Below are 21,424 nucleotides of genomic sequence, written 5' to 3' on the forward strand. Positions count from 1 at the left end.
GAACATGTACCGGAAGTTTTTCCTTGTACGATGTGAGGGTCTAAGGACAGAGGGTCTAAGGACAGAGGGTCTAAGGACAGAGGGTGTCGTATTGTCATACTGATATTCTGTACAAACTGTGAAGTCCACTGAGACATAACATTTGTGATATTGGGCTGTATATAAATAAACATTGATTGATGTAGTAGTAATAGTAAAAGTACTCATAGCAGAATAAACTAATATTCCCATATTTAATTATGCATGTATTCATTAATTCTCCTTGTATTTATTTATTCCTGTATTTATTTGGATGATTATTTATTATTTTATAATTGTATTCCTGTTTTTATTCATACATTAATTTATTATTTCTTTATTTATATATTTTTTATATTTAAAGTACCTCTAAAGTGTACTTAAGTACAGAGTAAATCTACTTAGTTACTTCCCACGTCTGGTATTAATTTACACCAAAAATAGACTGCTATAAGTTTTGTTATACCAAGGTGTACTTATCAGCTTTTTGTTTTGACTGTGTTTGTCTTCTTAGTGTCGTGGCTTCCTTCCTTGTTTTTCTTTCAAGCCACTAGACGCCTTCAACAGACATTTCTAACTCGTTTTCTTTCCTTTATATTACTTAGAGTTGAAGAGTTGCTTGGCCTCCGATGGTTTGGATGATATTGTGCGATGTGTTTGTTCAAAATAAAATAACAAACTCCACTACATGTATTGAATACCTTTAGTTACTTCACAGATGTGGATGAATGATGTGAAATATAATCAAGTGTTAAATCAGACTTTAGTTCCACCTGGAGTAAATCCACAAGCTACCCTGCAGTATACAAAGTCATTCAAACTAGCTGCACCTTTACCAGCTTTGAGAACACTTTCATGATCAATCATTATGTGAGGAAGCACACACACTCCCTCACTAACATTTGGCTTAACTATTTGTTTGTTAAGAAAGGTAGTACATGTTTCTTCAGAGTTGACTTTATTTCAGTTAAAGTTATAAAAACAGTTTACATAGACAAATCAATCAAATGCATCTAAATTAATTTTTCAGTCTTTAAAACAGACAAGTAAGGGATAATGTGCAGCGACGCGGTCATTATGGGGAAAAGAACACCGACAGGCTGATCAGGAGCCCGACACGAAGCGGAGGGATCTAGATCTGCTAAGGTGTTAATAATAATAATAATAAATTCTATTTATATAGCGCTTTTCTAAACCCAAAGACGCTTTACATTTGGGGAAGGGTAGACAGACAAGGACAGGCAACAAAACAACAACAAAACAAAAACAAAACAGAGAAAACAAAAAAACAAAAAAAAAAACAGAAAGCAGTCAGGAGGAAGTGGGGGGTGGGGGGGTGGGCTTATGGGTATACAGATTTGAAGAGATGGGTTTTGAGGCGGGACTGGAACAGGGTGAGGGACTAAGACTCACGGAGGTCTTGGGGGAGGGAGTTCCAGAGCTTCGGGGCTGCCACAGAGAATGCTCTGTCCCCAAAGCTCCGGAGTTCTTCATAATGACCAAGTCGCTGCACATTATCCCGCTTATTACATGGCCACATTCTCAACAAAGTAATGATATGACTCCCACTATTAATTGAAATGCTTTTATGGATTTAGAAAATGATTTTATTGATTTAAAAAATAGTTGTATGTATTGATTTAAATTGACATGCATCCGCTAAGGAAAATAGTCCGTTGTTACCGTTTGAAAAACGTAGCAACGGCAGGAAGGCGGAGCTTTTTGATTACAGATTTGAAAACATCGTTGCTTGCTTTAAAAGTAGCACAATTCATTATGTCAAACCTTGGGAAGTATCTAGATATCCCTGCCCTAATGCCAAAGTCACTGCACACTGAATATGTGTCGCCGTTTGATGTCTATGTCTGGACCGCTGCGTAAAAAGGAGAGTTTCTGCCCGTTACTTCTCCGCTGTTTCCTTGTCGCTCTTGTCTTGTCAGTTAGAAAAGCAAATGCAGTTTGCTTTTCGGCCAAACTGTATCCACAGTTAAATCGAACAGACTTCTTTGTGCAGATGTGAGCGTCCTTAACAACGGTCAATAAGTCCTTGACAGCGGTCTGTCTGTTCTGGATTAACAACGTGTCACGTGTTCTGAATTGACCAATCAGAATCGAGTATTCAACTAAGCCATGTAATAATCACAAAGTAATCAGTGATTACTTTGTTCAGTCCTGGAAGCCATCTTGTGCCAGGGCTTGGACGTGATTGGTCAGGAAATGTGTGATTGTATGAGTGTCAATTAGGTTAAAAACTATCCGTTTTAAGCAGACCTTGTTGTTTTTGAAGGAATAATATTTATGTTGATGAAATTATGAATTACTTGTAGACAACAGTGTTTAATTCTGTATGTAGTGCCGAGAGATGGGAGTTGGAGGCGGTGCATCGAAGGTGCAAAAGGTAGCTTTATTGTGCAGCAGAAACACACATGTTGTCGGGTCGGAGCAGAAGAGAAGGGAAGAAGAGAAAGGAGGGCACACAGTAGGTACACAGGAGGTACAGTCACATATATGTCCATGCGGAACAATACCCCCAACCTGTAGTTCCATGAGTGAATTATGTATCAATCAGTGATCACTACACAAGCCCCCCCAGAATTCAACCATGGACACAATCCTCGCGTCCGAGAGGAAGCATCACAGGGGCCGAGGAGGGTGGGGCCGCAGGCGAGGGCCGGGCCATGGAACGGGCCGTCGGAAGGAGAGGGCAGGAGAGGGCAGGAGCCCCAACGAGGGCGAGGGCATCCCCACCGGGGGGTGGGGGGCGGGCAGGAACGGGCCGTCGTAAGGGGGCCGTCGTAAGGGTGCCGCAGTAGGCGTCGTGGCGAATGAAGAAAACATCCGCCAGCCATAGAAAGCTGGGTCGCTGTGCTGCGACGTAGGGACGGGCGTGAATATCCCGGAGGTCCCCAGAAGGGAGGAGCGCTGCCCGGCCGCAGGCGAGGGCACAGCGGCGGCGGGCACGAAGTCCTCGGGAGGAAGGAGCCATGGATAGGGGAAAGGCCAGACGGGGTCCAGAAGTGCGCCACCCAGGCGCCGATGACAGCGTGGGCGACGTCCGAAGCCGCCGTCGAGGTGAACCGTGAGCCGCGGTTAGAGGAGAGGCCAGGCAGGGTCCCGAAGCGCACCACCCATGGGCCGATGAAAGCATGGGCGACGTCCGAAACTGCCGAGGCGAGGGAAGAGGCCGGACAGGGTCCCGGAGTGCGCCACCCACGGGCCGATGAAGGCATGGGCGACGTCCGGAACCGTCGAGGCGAGGGAAGAGGGGAGACGGGGTCCAGAAGTGCGCCACCCAGGCGTTGTCGAAAGCGTGGGCGACGGCCGAAACCGCCGTCGAGGTGGTGAAACAGCGAGAGTGTCCACACGAGGTCAACCGTCTGGTCGAACCTCCTCTCAGGCACCAGAAAAAGCTCAAAAGGGTCGTCCTGTTCACGATCAAAAACAGGTAGGTGAAATAGTGAGAGGATCCACACGAGGTCAACCAGGCTTGGTCGAACCTCCTCTCCTTCATTTAGCTGACGCTTTTATCCAAAGCGACTTACAATGACCAATTACAGGGACATTCTCCCTGGAGTAACTAAGGGCTAAGTGCTTTACTCAAGGGCACACTAGTGGTGGCGTTCCAGGCGGGATTTGAACTCACGACCTTCCGATCTTCAGCCCACCTCACTATCCATTAGACCAGGGGTTCCCAACCTTTTTTCCCAAGAGCCCCCCAAAATTACTCCTGTTGGAAGTTGCGTAGTTCAAAGTATAATGAAGTCACAACAATCGTAAGTAAAGCCATTGGATGTCTCAACAAATCAAGTAATGCTTTATAGTTTCAGCCATTGTTAAGCTTTGATATCTACTATATCTATGATGTCTATGTCTGAATGAAACACAATAAACACTTTGCTTTGCTTTCATTTTTTTTATTTAGATTATTATGATCCCCATTAGCAGAAGCATGATCATTTGCACTCCTTCCTACGTCCATTAACATACTTTAAAGTCATTGATTCCACTCTAAAAACACAGATTTACAGCCTTATCAACACCTCATCCCGTCATAACAACAATAAATCAAAGATAAACATTATTATCATTATCAACCATGAACAACATTTTAATCAAAACCATTCTTAATAATTAATAACAGACATGTTCATGCTAGTAAAAAGTAATTCATAAAAAAATACATCCTTTTCTAAATGGCCTTGACTTTTAAAATGTCAATGATATTCTTTCAATTCCAAGAAAATAGAGTTTTAAAGAATAACTCTGTTATTATATGGTTCCTTACACCATAAGTGATATGGTGTAATATTACCAATATTCCATATTCTTCTGAACAATGTGCACCGGCAATTAATGCCCCCCCCCCCCCAATGCTCTGAGCATGACTGTTCCTTTGAGTAATGAGTGCCGCTGATCAACTCTTGTGATGTATTCAAGGATCAGACAGGTGAAGGCTTTGCCCTCGGCACCATGGACATTTAGGGAACTTTTTATGCTTCTAATTTCTAAGAACATATAGTTTTATGATAATTTAACAGTCTTAAGAAAGGTAATCAATCATTAGATTAATGAGACTGTATTGAATAATATAGATCAGTGCGCTGTCCTTGGTTATAAGTAGTAGGACATATGAAACATCAAAGACATGTTAACAGAAAGAAAATAAGCATCTGATAGATCAATGAAAACCCTTTACATCACCAGTTAATACACATTTCTTAAATTAAATCATAACTAATCCCTCTGTGGAAAATCCACAGTTTTTTTTACTCTGTGTGATGGACAGGAGTGATGATCAGACGGTCAATCTTTATATTCCCTAAGATGCACCCTACCAGGACTAAGACAGTTTTCCGAGTAATGAAGCATGGGTAGAGTTTCTCTTTGAAGCGGCAGCCAGTGAAGGAGTAGATCAGAGCTGCAGAACCAACATCATAAAAGGAGACCAGACCCTCCTCATAATCCACAAACACCCCCACCTTCTTAGGTGGAGACTTCAGAGAGAGACGGACTGCAGGGTCAGCGCAAGCGTAGAACTTGTTGAAATTACTCAAACCTATGGTCCAGAAACCATTCTCAGGGATCAGTGTGATCTTTCCCTTCCTGTTGATCGACTCTCTGGCCACTCCTAAAGTCCAGACAGACACACTTTGAACCTGAACCTCGTAATAAAATCTTGGTGAAGAGAAACTCTGCTTTCCTAACACAGAGTAACTATCATCAAATCTCTTTGGATTGTTTGGGAAATTCTTCTTCACTTCACCATGTTTAACTTGTTTTCCATCATCAGACAGGATGAGTGCAGGATGTGCTGTATCAGGATCAAGAGTCACCTCCACCTCATACTGCTGGACCCTCTTCAGCTCCACCTCGAGCAGCTTCTTCATCTGTTTACTGAGCGTCTCCTCCAGCTGAGTCACAGCTCTCCTCATAGTCCCCTCATATGAAGGTGGACGGACCCTGACTTCTGTCCAGTTCTTGGTGGGTGGAGCAGTGTTCAGGGACGTGAAGCTTTGGAGGAGGTGGAGCTGGTCTTCAGAGCGTGAGAGCTGCTCCACCTCAGAGCTTCTCTTCCTCAGCTCAGAGATTTCCTGTTCCAGCTCTTTGATGAAGCCTTCAGCCTGTTCCTCTGTCTCTCTCTGCTTCTCTTTGATGGTGTCGATGAGCTCGGCCTGGCTTCTCTCAACAGACTCCTTCAGAGCGGTGAAGACCTGAACACCATCTGCTATCTCTCTGTCTGCTCCTTCCTTACTGAGCTCCACTGAGCGATTCATCTCCTGAATCTTCAGTCGTCTCTTCTGGATCATCTGCTGAATGTCAGCCTCTGTCTTCCCCAGCTCAGCCTTCTTTCCTTCATATCCTTCTTTCAGAGGAACAACATCATGTGTCTTGTGGTCTAAAACAGTGCAGAGCATGCAGACACACACCTGGTCGGTCTTACAGAACAGCTCCAGCAGTTTATCGTGCTTCACACACATCCTGCCTTCCAGGTTCTCCACAGGGTCGATCAGCTGATGTCTTTTTAAGCCTTTCTTTGTCAGGTGAGGCTCCAGGTGAGTCTCACAGTAGGACTCCAGACACTCCAGGCAGGACTTCAGGGCCTTCAGTCTGGTTCCAGTGCAGGCGTCACAGGGAACTTCTCCTGGTTTGACAACGTGTTGCTCTGAGCTGCTGCTGCTGGCTTTCTGTTGAGCTGACTGTCTGAACTGAGCAGCCATCTCAGAGATGAAAGTGTTGACGCGTAGTACAGGTCTTCTGTCGAAATCCTCTTTACAGTTGGGACACTGACACTGGACATTTCTATCCCAGTGTTCAGAGATGCAGGCTTTACAGAAGTTGTGTCCACATGGTATGGCGACTGGATCAGTGAACACATCCAGACAGATGGAGCACAGAAACTGATCTTCAGTCAGCTGACAGCTGGCAGCAGACATGTCTACACTCTGGGGATAAAAAGGAAATTGTAATTACATATATTTTGATTATCTGTTTCCTGAAAAAGTATGACAGGTTAAAACAAAACAAATTGCTGTGATATATTCAGTCAGTGCTTGGCTATTGTTGAAGTAGTACGACAAAGGTCCATGTTAATTTGATCAAAGCTCAATTCATGTAGGCTATGGACATAAAGGGCCTTTCTGTTTGCAAAAGAAAATGGTTCACAAATATTTATATGCAATGTTTTAATATGCAATAACGAATGGTCTAGTCAAATGTTCTGGACAAACAGGGCAGGATTTAGAATTCCAGACAACGCCTGGAAACCCGACAATAAGCAGTGACGTAAAAACGGGGGGTATTGTAGCGTTAAACAGGAAACTACCTGAACTAAACTTAAGACTTTGGTTAGGTTGGCTAACCACAGCTAGCAACTCTTACGTGGTTTTCAAATTACTGTTATTGCTAGTTTAATTCATAATTTTTGCATAGTTTAGCTGTTTTTGTTGTGCTAATGTTAGCTAATGCTAATGTTTGTTTGCTCAAATGGGCCAATCTAGCTAGCATTAATTAACATTAGCAAATGTATTCACCTTGTGCTTTGCCAGCTGTAGTGCGCTTCCAAATAGCCTTATAATGCCAGCTTTACTGTTATTAATTATAACACTTATGCAGGCTAGAAAATAACCATTTAGATTAGGATATGTGATTAGTACGGTGGCTGAGAGGTGCAATCGACAATTACAAAGTGTGAAACACTTTAACAAAGCTTGAGACAAATTTACATTTTATAAAACAAAATTACATTAACAAAACACTTTTACCAAAGAAAAAACTATTTAACATTAACAAAAACAAATTAACAAGATACGAAACACTTTTACAAAGCTAGAGACAAATTTACAAGTGTTGAAACACTTTAACATTTCCCGAAACACTTTAACAAACTAGAGAATCAAACCGGAAAGGGAATGCCCATCATACCAGAAGTGACGTGCAAGTGATTGACACAAACTTACGTTTGTTTTGGTGGATAGACCGCCGGTATGGACGGTACGAGTGTGTTTATGGTCGTTAAACATATTTTGTCCGTTCTGTGGAAACCACCTGGGCCAAGTGACATGGTTTTGCTCATCACAATACACTTTCTCTTACGCAAGAGATACGTTCTCGTGCACACAAGAAAGTTACAGGTTCGCCAAGTAGGAAGTGGAGCTGTGAACTGCCCGATTATTACGCCTTATTATTCTATTTATGAAGGAGATGTCCGGTCACCAGGGTGTGTGTGTGTGTGTGTGTGTGTGTGTGTGTGTGTGTGTGTGTGTGTGTGTGTGTGTGTGTGTGTGTGTGTGTGTGTGTGTGTGTGTGTGTGACACTGGCATTTGTTTTCAGAAGATATTAAGGTCGCATTCACCCCAGCCTTTTATAGTCCGGTTGAATTGAACCCTGGTGCGTTTACCCGCTTGGTGCGGTTCTTTGGGTCGGTGTGAACGCAGTCCGAGACCTCTGAAGTGAACTAAACAACCGGACTCTGGTTCGTCTAAAAGAGGTGGTCTCGGACCGCTTGCTAGTGAACTCTGGAGCGGTTCATCGCTGGTGTGAACGCAGTCCGCACCAAAACATAGGAAGCGTAGTATTTATGAGTCACAAGAACGCGGGTGTCTTCAAAATCCTTAGCGAAAGAGTGAACCAGAATGAAGTGTTGAACAGTGTCGTGTAAAGTAAAAACAACTATCAAACTAAAAACTATACATAAAAGTCAGAGCCACCTGCCGTCGGTGAAACCCCCTCCTTACTGCAGAACGTCTCTCATTATATGTGTTATAATGTTTTGTATCGCACGTTGTCTGATTATATAATCATATGCGCCGTTGCTGTAGATATGCTCTCCAGATAAACAACAGCATGAAAATGACCTGCCGATGCTCCATGGCGGAGGCTCCGGTAGAAATTGCCGGGATTTGCGTTTGTACCCCCGTAATGTCTGATCAATCGTTGAACAGCATTTCCGTGCACATGACTTGTGTTTAAAGTTTATAGTCCGTTTGAATTGTGCCCGTGTGAACGCAAACCGAACCTTCTGAAAAATGAAACAATGTAACAAACGGTCGTCTGGTGCGCACCAGAGAAGCGGACTATTAGGTGTGAATGCGACCTAAGATACTGTCGTCCGTTCCGGTACTGCGGTCAACTCAGCCGTCTCTCGCGTTTGCTTGGTCAAATCAGCAGCTTTTCATTTTTGAGTGCGCAATTAATCGGGCCTTTACGGTAATCCCCGAGAAGCGGCACATAAGTTCTTAATAAAACTGACACTGTTTGACTCAGTCCTAGTTTGACTGCTACCAACAATAAAATGAACTACTTTTAACGTGTACTTTTTGGGTGATACTCTCTCAAAGTCCCCTCCTGAGAACAAAATCATGCCACTTCTGCTATATTTGATGAGAGATCAAATGATTTTTAGCCATAAGTTCTGAATAAAATTGGTACTGTTGGACTCAGTACTTGTTAGACTACAACCACAAATACAATGAAGTACTTTTACTGTGTACTTTTTGAGTAATACTCTGCCCCCACAGGGCTCAGTGCTGGGGCCGATCCTGTTTTTAATCTATTTATTACCTCTGGGTCATATCATCAGACAACATAACATCAACTTCCACTGCTATGCCAGGGACGCGGGAAGTCAGTCAGAGCTGGGTGTGCGGGGGGCGGGGGGATTTCACACACGAAATGCAGCAGGTTTTTTTCTAATCAGAAGACGATTTATTGTTGATTGAGACGCAGCCGGGTAGCAATAACAACGCACTTGAACTTTATAGTTTTACCAGATTGTATAACAATAACAGATGTAGAGTTAACAGAGATTAAACAGATTAAAACGGAATAGGCCTACATGAATAATCATAGGTTTCTTACAGTGGCAATTTACACATTTTACACAATTGCACATTTTTGTGAATTCGGCTGTGCGATATGCTCGAAAAGCGCTAAATGAACGTATTTATTTATTTTATTTAAGTGAACACAGAGCAACCATCCGAAAATATCAATAACGAGTAACTCTGAACTTCTCTCTGACTCTCTCTTCGCGCACACAGCATAGGCTACAGAACACCGAAGGTGGTCTTGCGCTCAGGGGTGGTGGAAATATGTCACAGTCTGTGCAGTCATTTGTTCCTTAGCAACAGCTTGTGAGAGCAGCGCATTAATTGGTGTTCGTTTTAATGCTGCCAGTTTGTTGACGGCCTGTGTGTTGATGGGACTTCTCATGCTCCCTAAATGTTTCCCCTGCCTTTCGCCAGTTGTTAATCCCTCCTTTAACAAAACTCCCATCCCTGTTCTTGTCTGCACTGACGAGCTTCTTTTCTATTGCAGAGCAACAGAAGAAGCACACCGCATTATCATTTTATTTTATATAGTGAAACCATGTCCACTGTTTAAACCAGCCTGAATTGAAGGATCGGGTGAATGTTTCTTGGGCTGGCAAGGCTCTTCATCGAGGGCAACTGAGTTGTTGTTAGCTACTGGACGGGGGACAACGTCGTTAACAAGAGCCGCGGCCGCGGGTGTTCTCTCCTCCGGGTTGCTGGAGTGACAGTTGTCTGTGTCCACCTGCAGGGACTCCGAGTCGATAGGGTTTTTTGGTTGTTTGGCTTTGGGGCCATTAAAGAAATCTAATATTTGTTTTTGAGACATACAGATGGAGCATCTTATTTCAGACTCCAGCATACAGCTTCCTGCCTACTACCAGCCAGTTACCTGCCTAAGACCTGCCAAAGACCAGTATCTGGGAATGTTAAGCCCTCCCACTATTTTCCAAGAGCGCGTTGCCAGATTTTCAATTTCAGGATTTAACCAGGAGATGGCGCTATATATTAAATAACTATGGCCAAACTAAGACTTAGTTTTTCACAAGAGAAAATGCAGATATTATATAAAAAACTAAAGTTAAAATCTTGTTTTTAATGCCCCAAGAGCAATAAAAACACTTGTTAAAAAGGTCCTGAGTGAGGCTTTCATAAATTGCATTTAGCTGACGCTTTTATCCAAAGCGACTTACTATTTAATAAATGATAAATGATTATTCATAACAAATATGAGTGATGTGTGATTATTATTCATGCTATATACTGATATAGGGCTAAGTAAGCAATCAATCCTGCAAATTAACCCTTAGTTGTTCAATATATTTATTCAGACAATGTGAGTAGAAATACAGAAATTCTGCTCCCACCTAAGGCCAACGTTGCAATATTACAAAATTTCCCTAAAAACGTACCAAAACGTAAACATTTTTAAAACTCATTTCTGCTCCAGAGGCCAGGGGTTAAATTGGGATTTGATATGTGGGGGGGCTCTATTAGAAGGTGCGACGGGGGAGGGGGGAGAGAGTTAGACGCTCGTGAATTGTCAACGGGGGGGGTTGACAACAGAGCATCGTCCTATGGGCTTAGCCCCGGACAGGTACAACAGGTATTCACTCAGAGGGGGGTAGGTACTGCTGGAAAAAGCTGTGTGTGAAAGTTTAAATCTTCCTTATTGAGCTTTAAAACAAATGAATAACGACTATATATAATAATAAATAAACACCGGCTGTTGTTATGCCTGCTGTAACGTTAAATTACTCCGTTCTCCGCTTAAGTAATTATGCCGTTACAAGCTTCATAGTTGTATTTATCATCTAAATTTGCCGAAACAAGTTTAATATTCTGAAAGCCAAGACTTTGTTTATTTGAAATCAGAAGAAAACAAACTGTAACGGACCCTGCCGTGTTATCTTGATATTTCCGGGCACAGACCCTTTCATACCGGCAATGCGCGATAGAAACAACAGGAACTGCGACAGCATAAATATGCGAACACAAACCTACAGACTGCTGGAGAAGAGATATCACAGGGGGGGGGTTGGGACACACACATTCCGATGGCCAATTAGTTTTAAACAAAGAGTATAGCCTACTCAACATAGGGGGGTGGGGGCTGGTGAACGGTATGGTCAATGTTTGTAAACACTGTGACATTTTGACTTTATTTGATCATTTCAGTTAAAAACTAACGTTCATATTTCTCTTTTTGAGAAGATAAATATGAATATGTTAGTGGCTGACCCAGCCCCATGGTCTGTCACAGTAGTGCGGGAAAGAGAAGTGCACTGTTTTGCCTGGCTGGACCTGTAATTTACAGGAAAGGAGTGCACGCTACTAAAGAGACACGCTACCATGGAAACCAAACAATGGTGTTGCTGTATTGAAGTCCGAGTGGAAACAGTCATATTTTGAGCGTTATGTTAGAATGAAACAGCCAGGTCGTGACTCACAAAAAAAAAGTGTTACTTCACTAACTGTAAGCTTGTCACTCATGCCCCTTTCACATCGGCGCTTTTCCAGCTCCTGCTCGAAGCTGGAGCTGGAAAAGCGCCGGTTTTTCCTGTTCACACCGCAGCGGCGGCGCGTCATAGCTCCGGAATGCGGTTCACTTCCAGCTCCAAAAAATTGTCGGTCCAGAGGCAAGAGCTTCGGAGCTATGACGCGGCGTCTCTTACGTCGAGGCGTGCAGGAAAACTTACTTTGACCATCCGTTCGCTGTTATTGATCATTGTGGAGAGCAGGCAGACGTTTTGTTTGTTATTATAGCAGCTATCGGATGGAATTAATACATGGGCTGTACAGGTTGTCATGTCTGACTATCACAAGTAGAATCATAAGGAAAATACGCCGGTAAAATGTGCCTGTAGAAAACGGCTTAGCAAGTAGTCAGTTTAGCTTCGGTTGCTATGCTAACATCACCCATGTTATACCAGAGAAACTTTCATAACAGCGTTGTGATGCCAAACAGCGTCAATTCAGACTGACACACATTCACTTAAGGGGAACTGGGGATATGTATCAGCTGCTTGTGTGACAGTCAGACAGTGAATACCTTAGAGCCGTGTGAGCTAACCCGGAGCTAACGGGAGAATAAACTCCCGTGGAAGAGCAGCCAGCACTGCAGGGGTCGGTAAATGCCGCTGAAACACATTAATAAACAATGAACCACGGCACTCTGGAGAAAAGTATAAGGTTGGAGAAGTCGTTATTTAATTTAATCTGGCTTCGTATGATTAAAAGCAACACGATCATCGACCCGACGCAGTCCCCGGCCCGTTGTTGTTGTGGGAGAAAATCAGCGACGTAAACGGTGACGTCATGACGCAGCAGCGGCAGCTCTGGGCGGTGTGAACAGAGCGGGAGCTGAAAAGGGAAACCGGAGCTGAACCAGAAAAGCTCTCGCTAGGAGCTAGAAAGGGAAAAGCGCTGGTGTGAAAGCCGCATCAGAGTAACCTACAGTTAACTTAACTGTTGGAAAAGAAAGATCAGGGGGGGGAGAGAGAGCTGTGGGTGATGGGCCATTAGGTGTGTAAACACACCGCTGAGAGCTGCTGTTTCATTCTGACTGTTTAAAAAACGGTAACAACGGACTATTTTTCTTGGCGGATGCATGTCAATTTAAATCAATACATACAACTATTTTTTAAATCAATAAAAACATTTTCTAAATCCATAAAAGCATTTCAATTAATATTGGGAGTCATGTCGTTACTTTGTTGAGAATGTGGCCATGTAATAAGCGGGATAATTTGCAGCGACTTGGTCATTATGGGGAAAAATAACACCCAGGGATCAAGATCCCTCCGATCTTGATCTGCCTGACAAGGCTCCATTAAAATATAAATATTTTTAGTGAATTACTGAGTTTAGGCACGTTAATAACATTTTAATGAAGTTGAATACAGTATATTCATATTTGTCAGTGATTTCATGTCAATTCGGCGAACATAAACATAAATGATCGTGGTGAAGATGATGATTAAATTAGGATTAAAAATCGAGAGCCGGCTGCATTTCCTCTTGTTCGTTTTTTTCGACTAAACAACATTATTTTGTTAAATAACAACATGGTGATGTTTTGTAAATGATTACATGTCTTATTTAGCACAGACTATGATCCTATCCGTGACATATGGATCTTAACAAAGATCTGCTATACATTAGTACCAGACATACTGTACATTGTGGTGATTGACATTATTCACCCACGGATCTATGGGTTGGGGTATTGTTCCGCACGGACATTTTAGTGAACCAGACCAGCTGTTTCCGCCGGTCTTCGCTTCCCGGGCATGAAGTTGTTTACATGTGTGTTCAGATGCTAAATAAAAGTTTAGCTTGTACTTTTGATACCCCACCTCCGACTCCCGTCTCTCGGCACCACAACATCCAGTTTACTGTATCGAAGTTGATTTCACATGAGCGATGTCGAACATTGAAAAGTCCTTATAAAATTACATAAAACATTTTCCATAAAAAAGTTGATTCAAGAACAAATCTCTGTTATTAGATCAGTACTTTTCTTATATGACTATTATTGCTAAATTTGAAAGGTCTTTACCAGCTTTGGAATTATATATATATATATATATATATATATATATATATATATATATATATATATATATATATATAGCACCTTCTGCCATCCCATCTCTACTGACAATCATTAACACTTAGATTTTATGATATCGTAAGCATCGTCAGTGATTGACTTGAACACTGAGAATGTATTTATTAACTTCAGACATTTGAAATATTTAAAATCAGATGAAAACAAACTGTAACGGACCCTGCCGTGTTATCTATGATTACTATGCCTTACTGTACATTCATAATTTCAGCCGGAGGGAGGTGGGCGGCGCTGCGGAGGAGCAGATTGCGAGTGAGGTGCCTGTTCTAAACGAACTATTACAGCTGTTATAAAGCATTAAATAAAAAGTCATGAAAGAGATAAGGAGGAGAAAAGGTTTAAGGAAGTAAGCAAGGAATACAGAATGTCGAAATCCTCTGTTTCACGCGATGTCGAACATTGAAGACAGAGGACGGCGGTCCCCCAATCTACACAGCGGGAGAAAGAATATCATAAAGCAGATCGGAGGAGACATCACGATCTTCCCACATTAGTGCAATTCACCTATACTTAACCCCAAATAAAAGAACCCAATAAAAACAGTTGTTAAATAATAGTGAAGTCACGTTGTAATAATAACATCTCTCGGTTTGAGTGTTCTTTTTCTGCTTTGCCTAAAGCCACTGTGTCAAGTGTCTAGTGACTATTTCTCTTAGCGGATGCATGTCAATTTAAATCAATACATACAACTATTTTTTAAATCAATAAAAACATTTTCTAAATCCATAAAAGCATTTCAATTAATATTGGGAGTCATGTCGTTACTTTGTTGAGAATGTGGCCATGTAATAAACGGGATAATTTGCAGCGACTTGGTCATTGTGGGGAAAAATAACACCCATCCTGATCGTTTCAATGAAGTTGAATACAGAATATTCATATTTGTCAGTGATTTCATGTCAATTCGGCGAACATAAACATAAATGATCGTGGTGAAGATGATGATTAAATTAGGATTAAAAATCGAGAGCCGGCTGCATTTCCTCTCGTTCGTTTTTTTTCGACTAAACAACATTATTTTGTTAAATAACAACATGGTGATGTTTTGTAAATGATTACATGTCTTATTTAGCACAGACTATGATCCTATCCGTGACATATGGATCTTAACAAAGATCCGCTATACAGTAGTACCAGACATACTGTACATCCAGCTTACTGTGTCGAAGTTGATTTCACATGACTCCAGTGTGGAACCCCACTGCACCCCCTGGTGGATCAATGATCCATTGCAGCTGGCTTCACAATAATTAAATGTATTTATCACGGGGGCGGTATCAAGTCAGACTGGGGGCCGGCTCTTCATCATGGGCCGATCACGGGCCGATCACGGACCAATCACAGACCAATCACGACCCTCGCGTTTCAAACTGTCCAAAATAAGACGCTCCATCTGTAGTTGTAGCAATACTAGTAGCAGACTATTACTTGTCAATCCAACCTCCTCAACCGGGATTTTTCGGAAAATATCATAACAAAAAACGTTGGGCGCAAAAAAATCACAGTTGAGGAGGTTGAATTGACCAGCAGTAATAGTAGTCTGCTACTTATTAATGATATTTTCTATATATCAACCATTTAAAAAACAACCATGTTTTATAGACTGCTTACACTAAAATGCTAACTCAAAATAAAACTTTTGTATTGATTTGTTTAGTGAACTTTTTGGCGTTGCAGTTACAACTCTCCGCCAACAGATGGGGGTGCTGCAGCCCCCTCAGCACCCCCCCTTCCCGCGTCCCTGTGCTATGCTGACGACACCCAGGTCTATATCAAAACACAACCCAATACCACCAATACTATCCAAACACTAAACACCTGCCTGGAAGACATTCGCTCCTGGATGACCACCAACTACCTCCAGCTCAACAGCAGCAAGATGGAGGCAATCCTGATAGGCATCACCGACCAGCTTGCCAAGGCCGCCAACATCAGCCCCTCCCTTGATGGTCATCTCATTTCTCTCTCCTCCGTTGTCACCAACCTCGGTGTAAGTACAATCAAGTATTTTTACTCTGTACTTTTTGAGTAATACTTGGTTAAACTCCTGTCCTGAGTAAAATAATTCATAGTTCATATACAATACAGGAATTATTGTACTCATGACGGGAGTTTGACCGAGTATTAATCAAAAAGTTAGTGTTAGTCCAAGTAGTACTTAGTACTGACTGAGTCCAACAGTATCAATTTCATGTAGAATTTTTTGCAAAAAATCATTTTATCCCTCATCAAATATAGCAGAATACATGAATTACCAGTACCAATTCTATTAAGAACTTATGGCTAAAAATCATTTGATCTCTCATCAAATATAGCAGAAGTGGCATGATTTTGTTCTCAGGAGGGGACTTTGAGAGAGTTTCACCCAAAAAGTACACGTTAAAAGTAGTTCATTTTATTGTTGGTAGCAGTCAAACTAGGACTGAGTCAAACAGTGTCAGTTTTATTAAGAACTTATGGTACAAATTATTTGTATCGCAAATAAAGCAGAAAAAACATGCATTATTTTACTCTTGTAACCGCAGTACCGGAACGGACGACAGTATCTTAATATCTTCTGAAAACAAATGCCAGTGTCACACACCCACACATCCACACACACACACACACACACACACACACACACACACCACACACACACACACACACACACACACACACACACACACACACACACACACACACACACACACACACACACACACACACACACACACACACACACACACCACACACACCCACACACACCACACACACACACACACACACACACACACACACACACACACACACACACACACACACACACACACACACACACACACACACACACACACACACACACACACCACACACACACACACACACACACACACACACACACACCACACACACACACACACCCACACACACACACACACACACACACACACACCACCAGACATCTCCTTCATAAATAGAGTGTGTGTGTAAAAGGCACAGCTCCACTTCCTACTTGGCGAACCTGTAACTTTCTTGTGTGCACGAGAACGTATCTCTTGTGCAAGAGAAAGTATATTGTGATGAGCAAAACCATGTCACTTGGCCCAGGTGGTTTCCACAGAACGGACAAAATATGTTTAACGACCATAAACACACTCGTACCGTCCATAGGTACCGGCGGTCGATCCACCAAAACAAACATAGGCCCAATCCCAAACCACACCCTACACCCTACCCCTATACACTACCCCTCCGTTTGCGCGGAGGGTCCGCCACATTAAGTGCTGTTCCAAACCAACGAGTGTGGAGCGGTGTGGAGGGGGAGTGGGTTATCAAGCCGTCAAACAGCGAGTCTGCATCGGTGCTGACTGGGGACCGGTCACCATAGATATGTATAAAGGCTAGATGACTCACCCGCGCTGCTGGCCAATGGAGACCGACGTTGCCACATGGCGGCCATCTTGCAACAGGCAGCTCGCTCATTCATAACATTGGGTGTTTCTCAATGTCGAGTACGCTTGCTTGGTAGCACATGTCTTCCGAGCGTCTTGCTTCAGAAGCTAGGCAAGAATACTTCCTGGCATTCGGAAAACAAAGAGTGGAACAGGCTAGCAAGTGTGCAGGTGTGCGTCATATGAGAGGCCCCGCCTCTTACATCTTCTGCCACAGATTTGGGGAAATTGGTCCGTGCGCAAAGCATTCTGGGGATTTTAAGACTGCGGAGTCTACACATGTGCAGCCTCGAAATTTCTCCAAACGAAGTACGCCGGGCTCGGTAGATTTCCAAGTATGCTGGAGATTGGAACAGTCCTTCGGCGGCACTCGATGACGTAGTATGCTTGAAATAGTGGCTCTGGAGCAGCTTTACTCGACATTGAGGAACACCCAGTATGTCTATGGTGCACTATTGAAACAACCATAGCTTGCTCAATTTCCAACCAATTTTCAAACAGTTTGGTTTGTTATAAACATCAAAGATGTAGTTATGATACTGCATACTTATAATTATAATCATGGACTTTCATATAAAAATAACATTAAGCAGATAGCTATACACAAACACAAGGTATTTATATAAAATATTTAACGGTATATATATATATATATATATTTACATTTATTTTATTATATTGTTAATATTTAAAATATATTTATATTTTATACAAATCGGTCTCATGTTGCCACTCTGTAAGCCAAGAGTTGTTAATTTAGCAATGCCTTAGCTTGAAGAACAGGGACACAACTAATGACAATAGCAAATGGTGGTATATTATTTAGATATTCACACCTTTATCAGAAGAACCAAACCAACATAAAATGATCTCACAGACAGTAGGTCCTGGCCAGTTCTGTCTCATTTATCACAATTATTTTGACATGAAATCTTCATATCGCCCAGTTTTGTATTTACGTTACCACTTCACAGTACGGTGCGCTGAGTTCTTGTAGTCGAAAAAAGCCCAAGAAGAACAACTTGGTGTGGTGTGGAGGGGATGTAGGAAGCAGGGGCAGTTGGGGAGAGATGGGGCTTCAAGGTTCAAGGTTATTTTATTTTGTTTTAAATGCCAATGATACACATACCCTTTGAAGATGAGCTGGGAAGTTGAATATTGTTGGCATAACACCATCTTTAAGCCGGACAGTCTGCTCCGTCCTGTCAAAGTCCTCACTCCTGAAGTGCTCACTGCAGAGCAGTGTCCTGCCAGAGGAGACAATACCGTCCCTTCTTATGGCAACTTCCCACTGCCTCCTCCTCTCTCCGGTTTTGGGAAACCTTAAAAACATGAGAAAGGTAGCCAGATATATCAATTATTGTCAACATTTTCCACCCTTCTTTCCTTTAACATTAAGGGTAAGAACAAAAATACACACCGAAATTATCATATTTTTGGGGTAATTTTATGTATGTATGTATGAAATGTATGTATACTTTAAGAATAAGACAACCACACTAAGAGTTATAAAAAAGGTGTCCAAAAGAAACATTAAATAATTGTGTAAACAAATGGTAACAACATATTCTAAAAAGCCTGGGTCAACAACAATCTTGCAATACTATTATCTCACATAGCCCCGCTGTTTCTGTGTAGCAGGACTTGTATTGTACATACATCCACTAAGTAATTAACGATTATCCTAATTATAGTCATAATATTGTCATATCTCACAGGTGAAAGGTGATCCCACGGGTTCTTGTTTCGAGACTACGGCGATTAGAGCATCCGTAGGCTGCACAAAAGTCAGGCATCTTCACTGATAGGCGTACTTCTGTAAACACAAAGGCATATATATATATGTATATATGTATATGTATATGTATATGTGTGTGTGTGTGTGTGTGTGTGTGTGTGTGTGTGTGTGTGTGTGTGTGTGTGTGTGTGTGTGTGTGTGTGTGTGTGTGTGTGTGTGTGTGTGTGTAGCCTGTTATTGTCTCATTATACCGCACTGTCAATGAATTAAAGTAAATCTATAAGTGGTCATGAACACATCTGTCCATCAGACTGAGGGCTGCTGTGCCTCCTGTCATCATTAATGGACGTCTCTTTAAAATGACCGCTCAGAGGAGAGGAGTTCTCATTTCTCTAACCGCCTGCTGCTTCCCCTCCTCTCTCCTCGGCTCCCCTCCTCGGCTCCTCCGCTCGCATCTCCTGTGGGTGGGACTTAAGTCTCGAGGAGGGGAGTCGAGGAGGGGAATTTGAAGACATGAGAACGGCCCCAAGTGTCTGTGTCATGTTCCTAACAAAGAGGAAGTAAAGGAAAATGAGAGAGAGGGAGACAGCAGATAATCAAACACATACGCAGAAGAAAATATGAAAGCTAATACCAGGAAACCCCCACAGCAAACCTCAGTTAAAGAGAGGAACTTCCTGTCTGAAGTTGAGAGCAAATACTGGTTGTTGAAACGCAGTAAATATCCTCAGCTGTGCTGCCGTACAAAGACAAACTGAGAAACTCTGACAGAAAGCATGTGAGGCCTGTTAGCTTTAGCATGAGTTCATCTGGAGTCACTGTTCTCTTGATATAGTTGAAACTAAATGTTGAGCAGATATTCAGTTGGTGGTCTCGTCCAGGGGCGGACTGGGACTAAAATTCAGCCCTGGAAACTGACCCAGTCCGGCCACATGAAATGTCAAATGTTAGAAATCCGCTGTTTATTATTTAAAGTTTGACGTCCGATTCGCTCTTTTTTTCCTCTCTCTACACAGCTCCAGTTTGGGCATTGGCCTGTCATCAGATTTAATTTTTAGTTGCTGCTGTAGCGGAAGTTTAGTAAAATTATTTTTGATGAAACCCTCCATAATTGCACTTGCTTCAGTTGCTTGCTACTTTATAAGGGCGGTGATGACAGTTACAGTACGAACTGAAGTTGAGGCAAGGGAAGCCAGCCGCCTCTGGATTGGCCTTAGCATGGCCCTGACCAATCACAGCTTGGCAGGGGCATGACGTGAGCCTCATCTGATTGGTCAATCCCTACATTTTTTCAAGGTAAGCCAATTTCGGCTAGCCTCCTCTCGCAACAGAGTGCAATCTACTGTTTCACCATAACATTTAGAGGGGTGCTGTTTCACTCTTTTTAAAATACTCAATGAGAATGGGGGAGAGATGGGCCGGCAGCAACACACAGCACAGAATAATTACCGAAACTAAACGAAGTGTTTTTATTCATGTATTAAAATTATAATTACAATCCAAAAAAACAGGGGAAGCCTGGCTTCCCTTGGCCTCCAGGAGAAAACGCCACTGAGTTCAAGAGATAATTCTCACCCACCTCTTGCTCTTGCCCTGCACTTGTATGTGCCAGTTGAGCTGGTTCTTCCACCAGCTCAACTCTCTGTCCCTCATCATGAACACAGGAGGCTGCTGTATATCTGAACTCGCCCTCATCATTCTCTTCATCATCTTGCACTTGTTCTAAGCTGCTGATAGTGCTTGTAGCAGCGCTGCTGCCAAAAAGGTCTGTCAATTTGCATCATTTATATGCTTCACCTGCGAGTGACTTCACCTTTTTTTCTCTTGCCTTCTCAGCCCCACCTTTTTCTTTTCGTTTTCTTAGATTTGTATCCATGTTTTTTCATTCTCCCTGTCTGCCGCGGCGTCTAATCCCTTCTCTTCGTGTGGCCGGTCTTTTTTCTTCTTCGTGTGTGATTATTTGACAGATAAGAATCACACAACTGCATTAGCGGCCGCTGTCGCCCTCTGTCGGCCGTCAGCGCAACTTAAATGATGACGTTAAACAATTTTATTTTAAAGGGCCGGCCGGCCGTCAACGGCCCTTGACGACCGGCCGTTCTGTGGTTCTCCAGATTCTACAGATGGCCAGTCCGCCCCTGGTCTCGTCTCTGTACTCACCGGGGTTTGGCAGAGATCCTGCTGTGGTGTTCAGGATTAGTTTAATGTTCCTTTAGGGAGAAATAGAGAGCCTTGTCTCGACGGCAGCTCTGCTCTCGATCAGAAATACTTTCACTTTCATTCAGGAAGTGCC

The 21,424-nt window shown here is 42.6% G+C and overlaps 1 protein-coding gene across 1 annotated transcript; it reads right to left on the reverse strand.

Moving 5' to 3' along the window:
* Window positions 1-3,910: 3,910 nt before the first annotated feature.
* Window positions 3,911-17,472, reverse strand: LOC117479783 (E3 ubiquitin-protein ligase TRIM39-like). The gene is made up of 2 exons (XM_034126864.1): window positions 17,356-17,472; window positions 3,911-6,461 (listed from the first exon to the last, which is right to left on the reverse strand). Exons 1-2 carry the CDS (start codon window positions 17,422-17,424, stop codon window positions 4,785-4,787), a joined length of 1,746 nt encoding a protein of 581 aa, XP_033982755.1. The 5' UTR covers window positions 17,425-17,472; the 3' UTR covers window positions 3,911-4,784.
* Window positions 17,473-21,424: the final 3,952 nt, after the last annotated feature.

This window comes from Trematomus bernacchii, unplaced genomic scaffold, assembly GCF_902827165.1.
Source record: "Trematomus bernacchii unplaced genomic scaffold, fTreBer1.1, whole genome shotgun sequence".
In the NCBI taxonomy this organism is placed as follows: domain Eukaryota; kingdom Metazoa; phylum Chordata; class Actinopteri; order Perciformes; family Nototheniidae; genus Trematomus; species Trematomus bernacchii.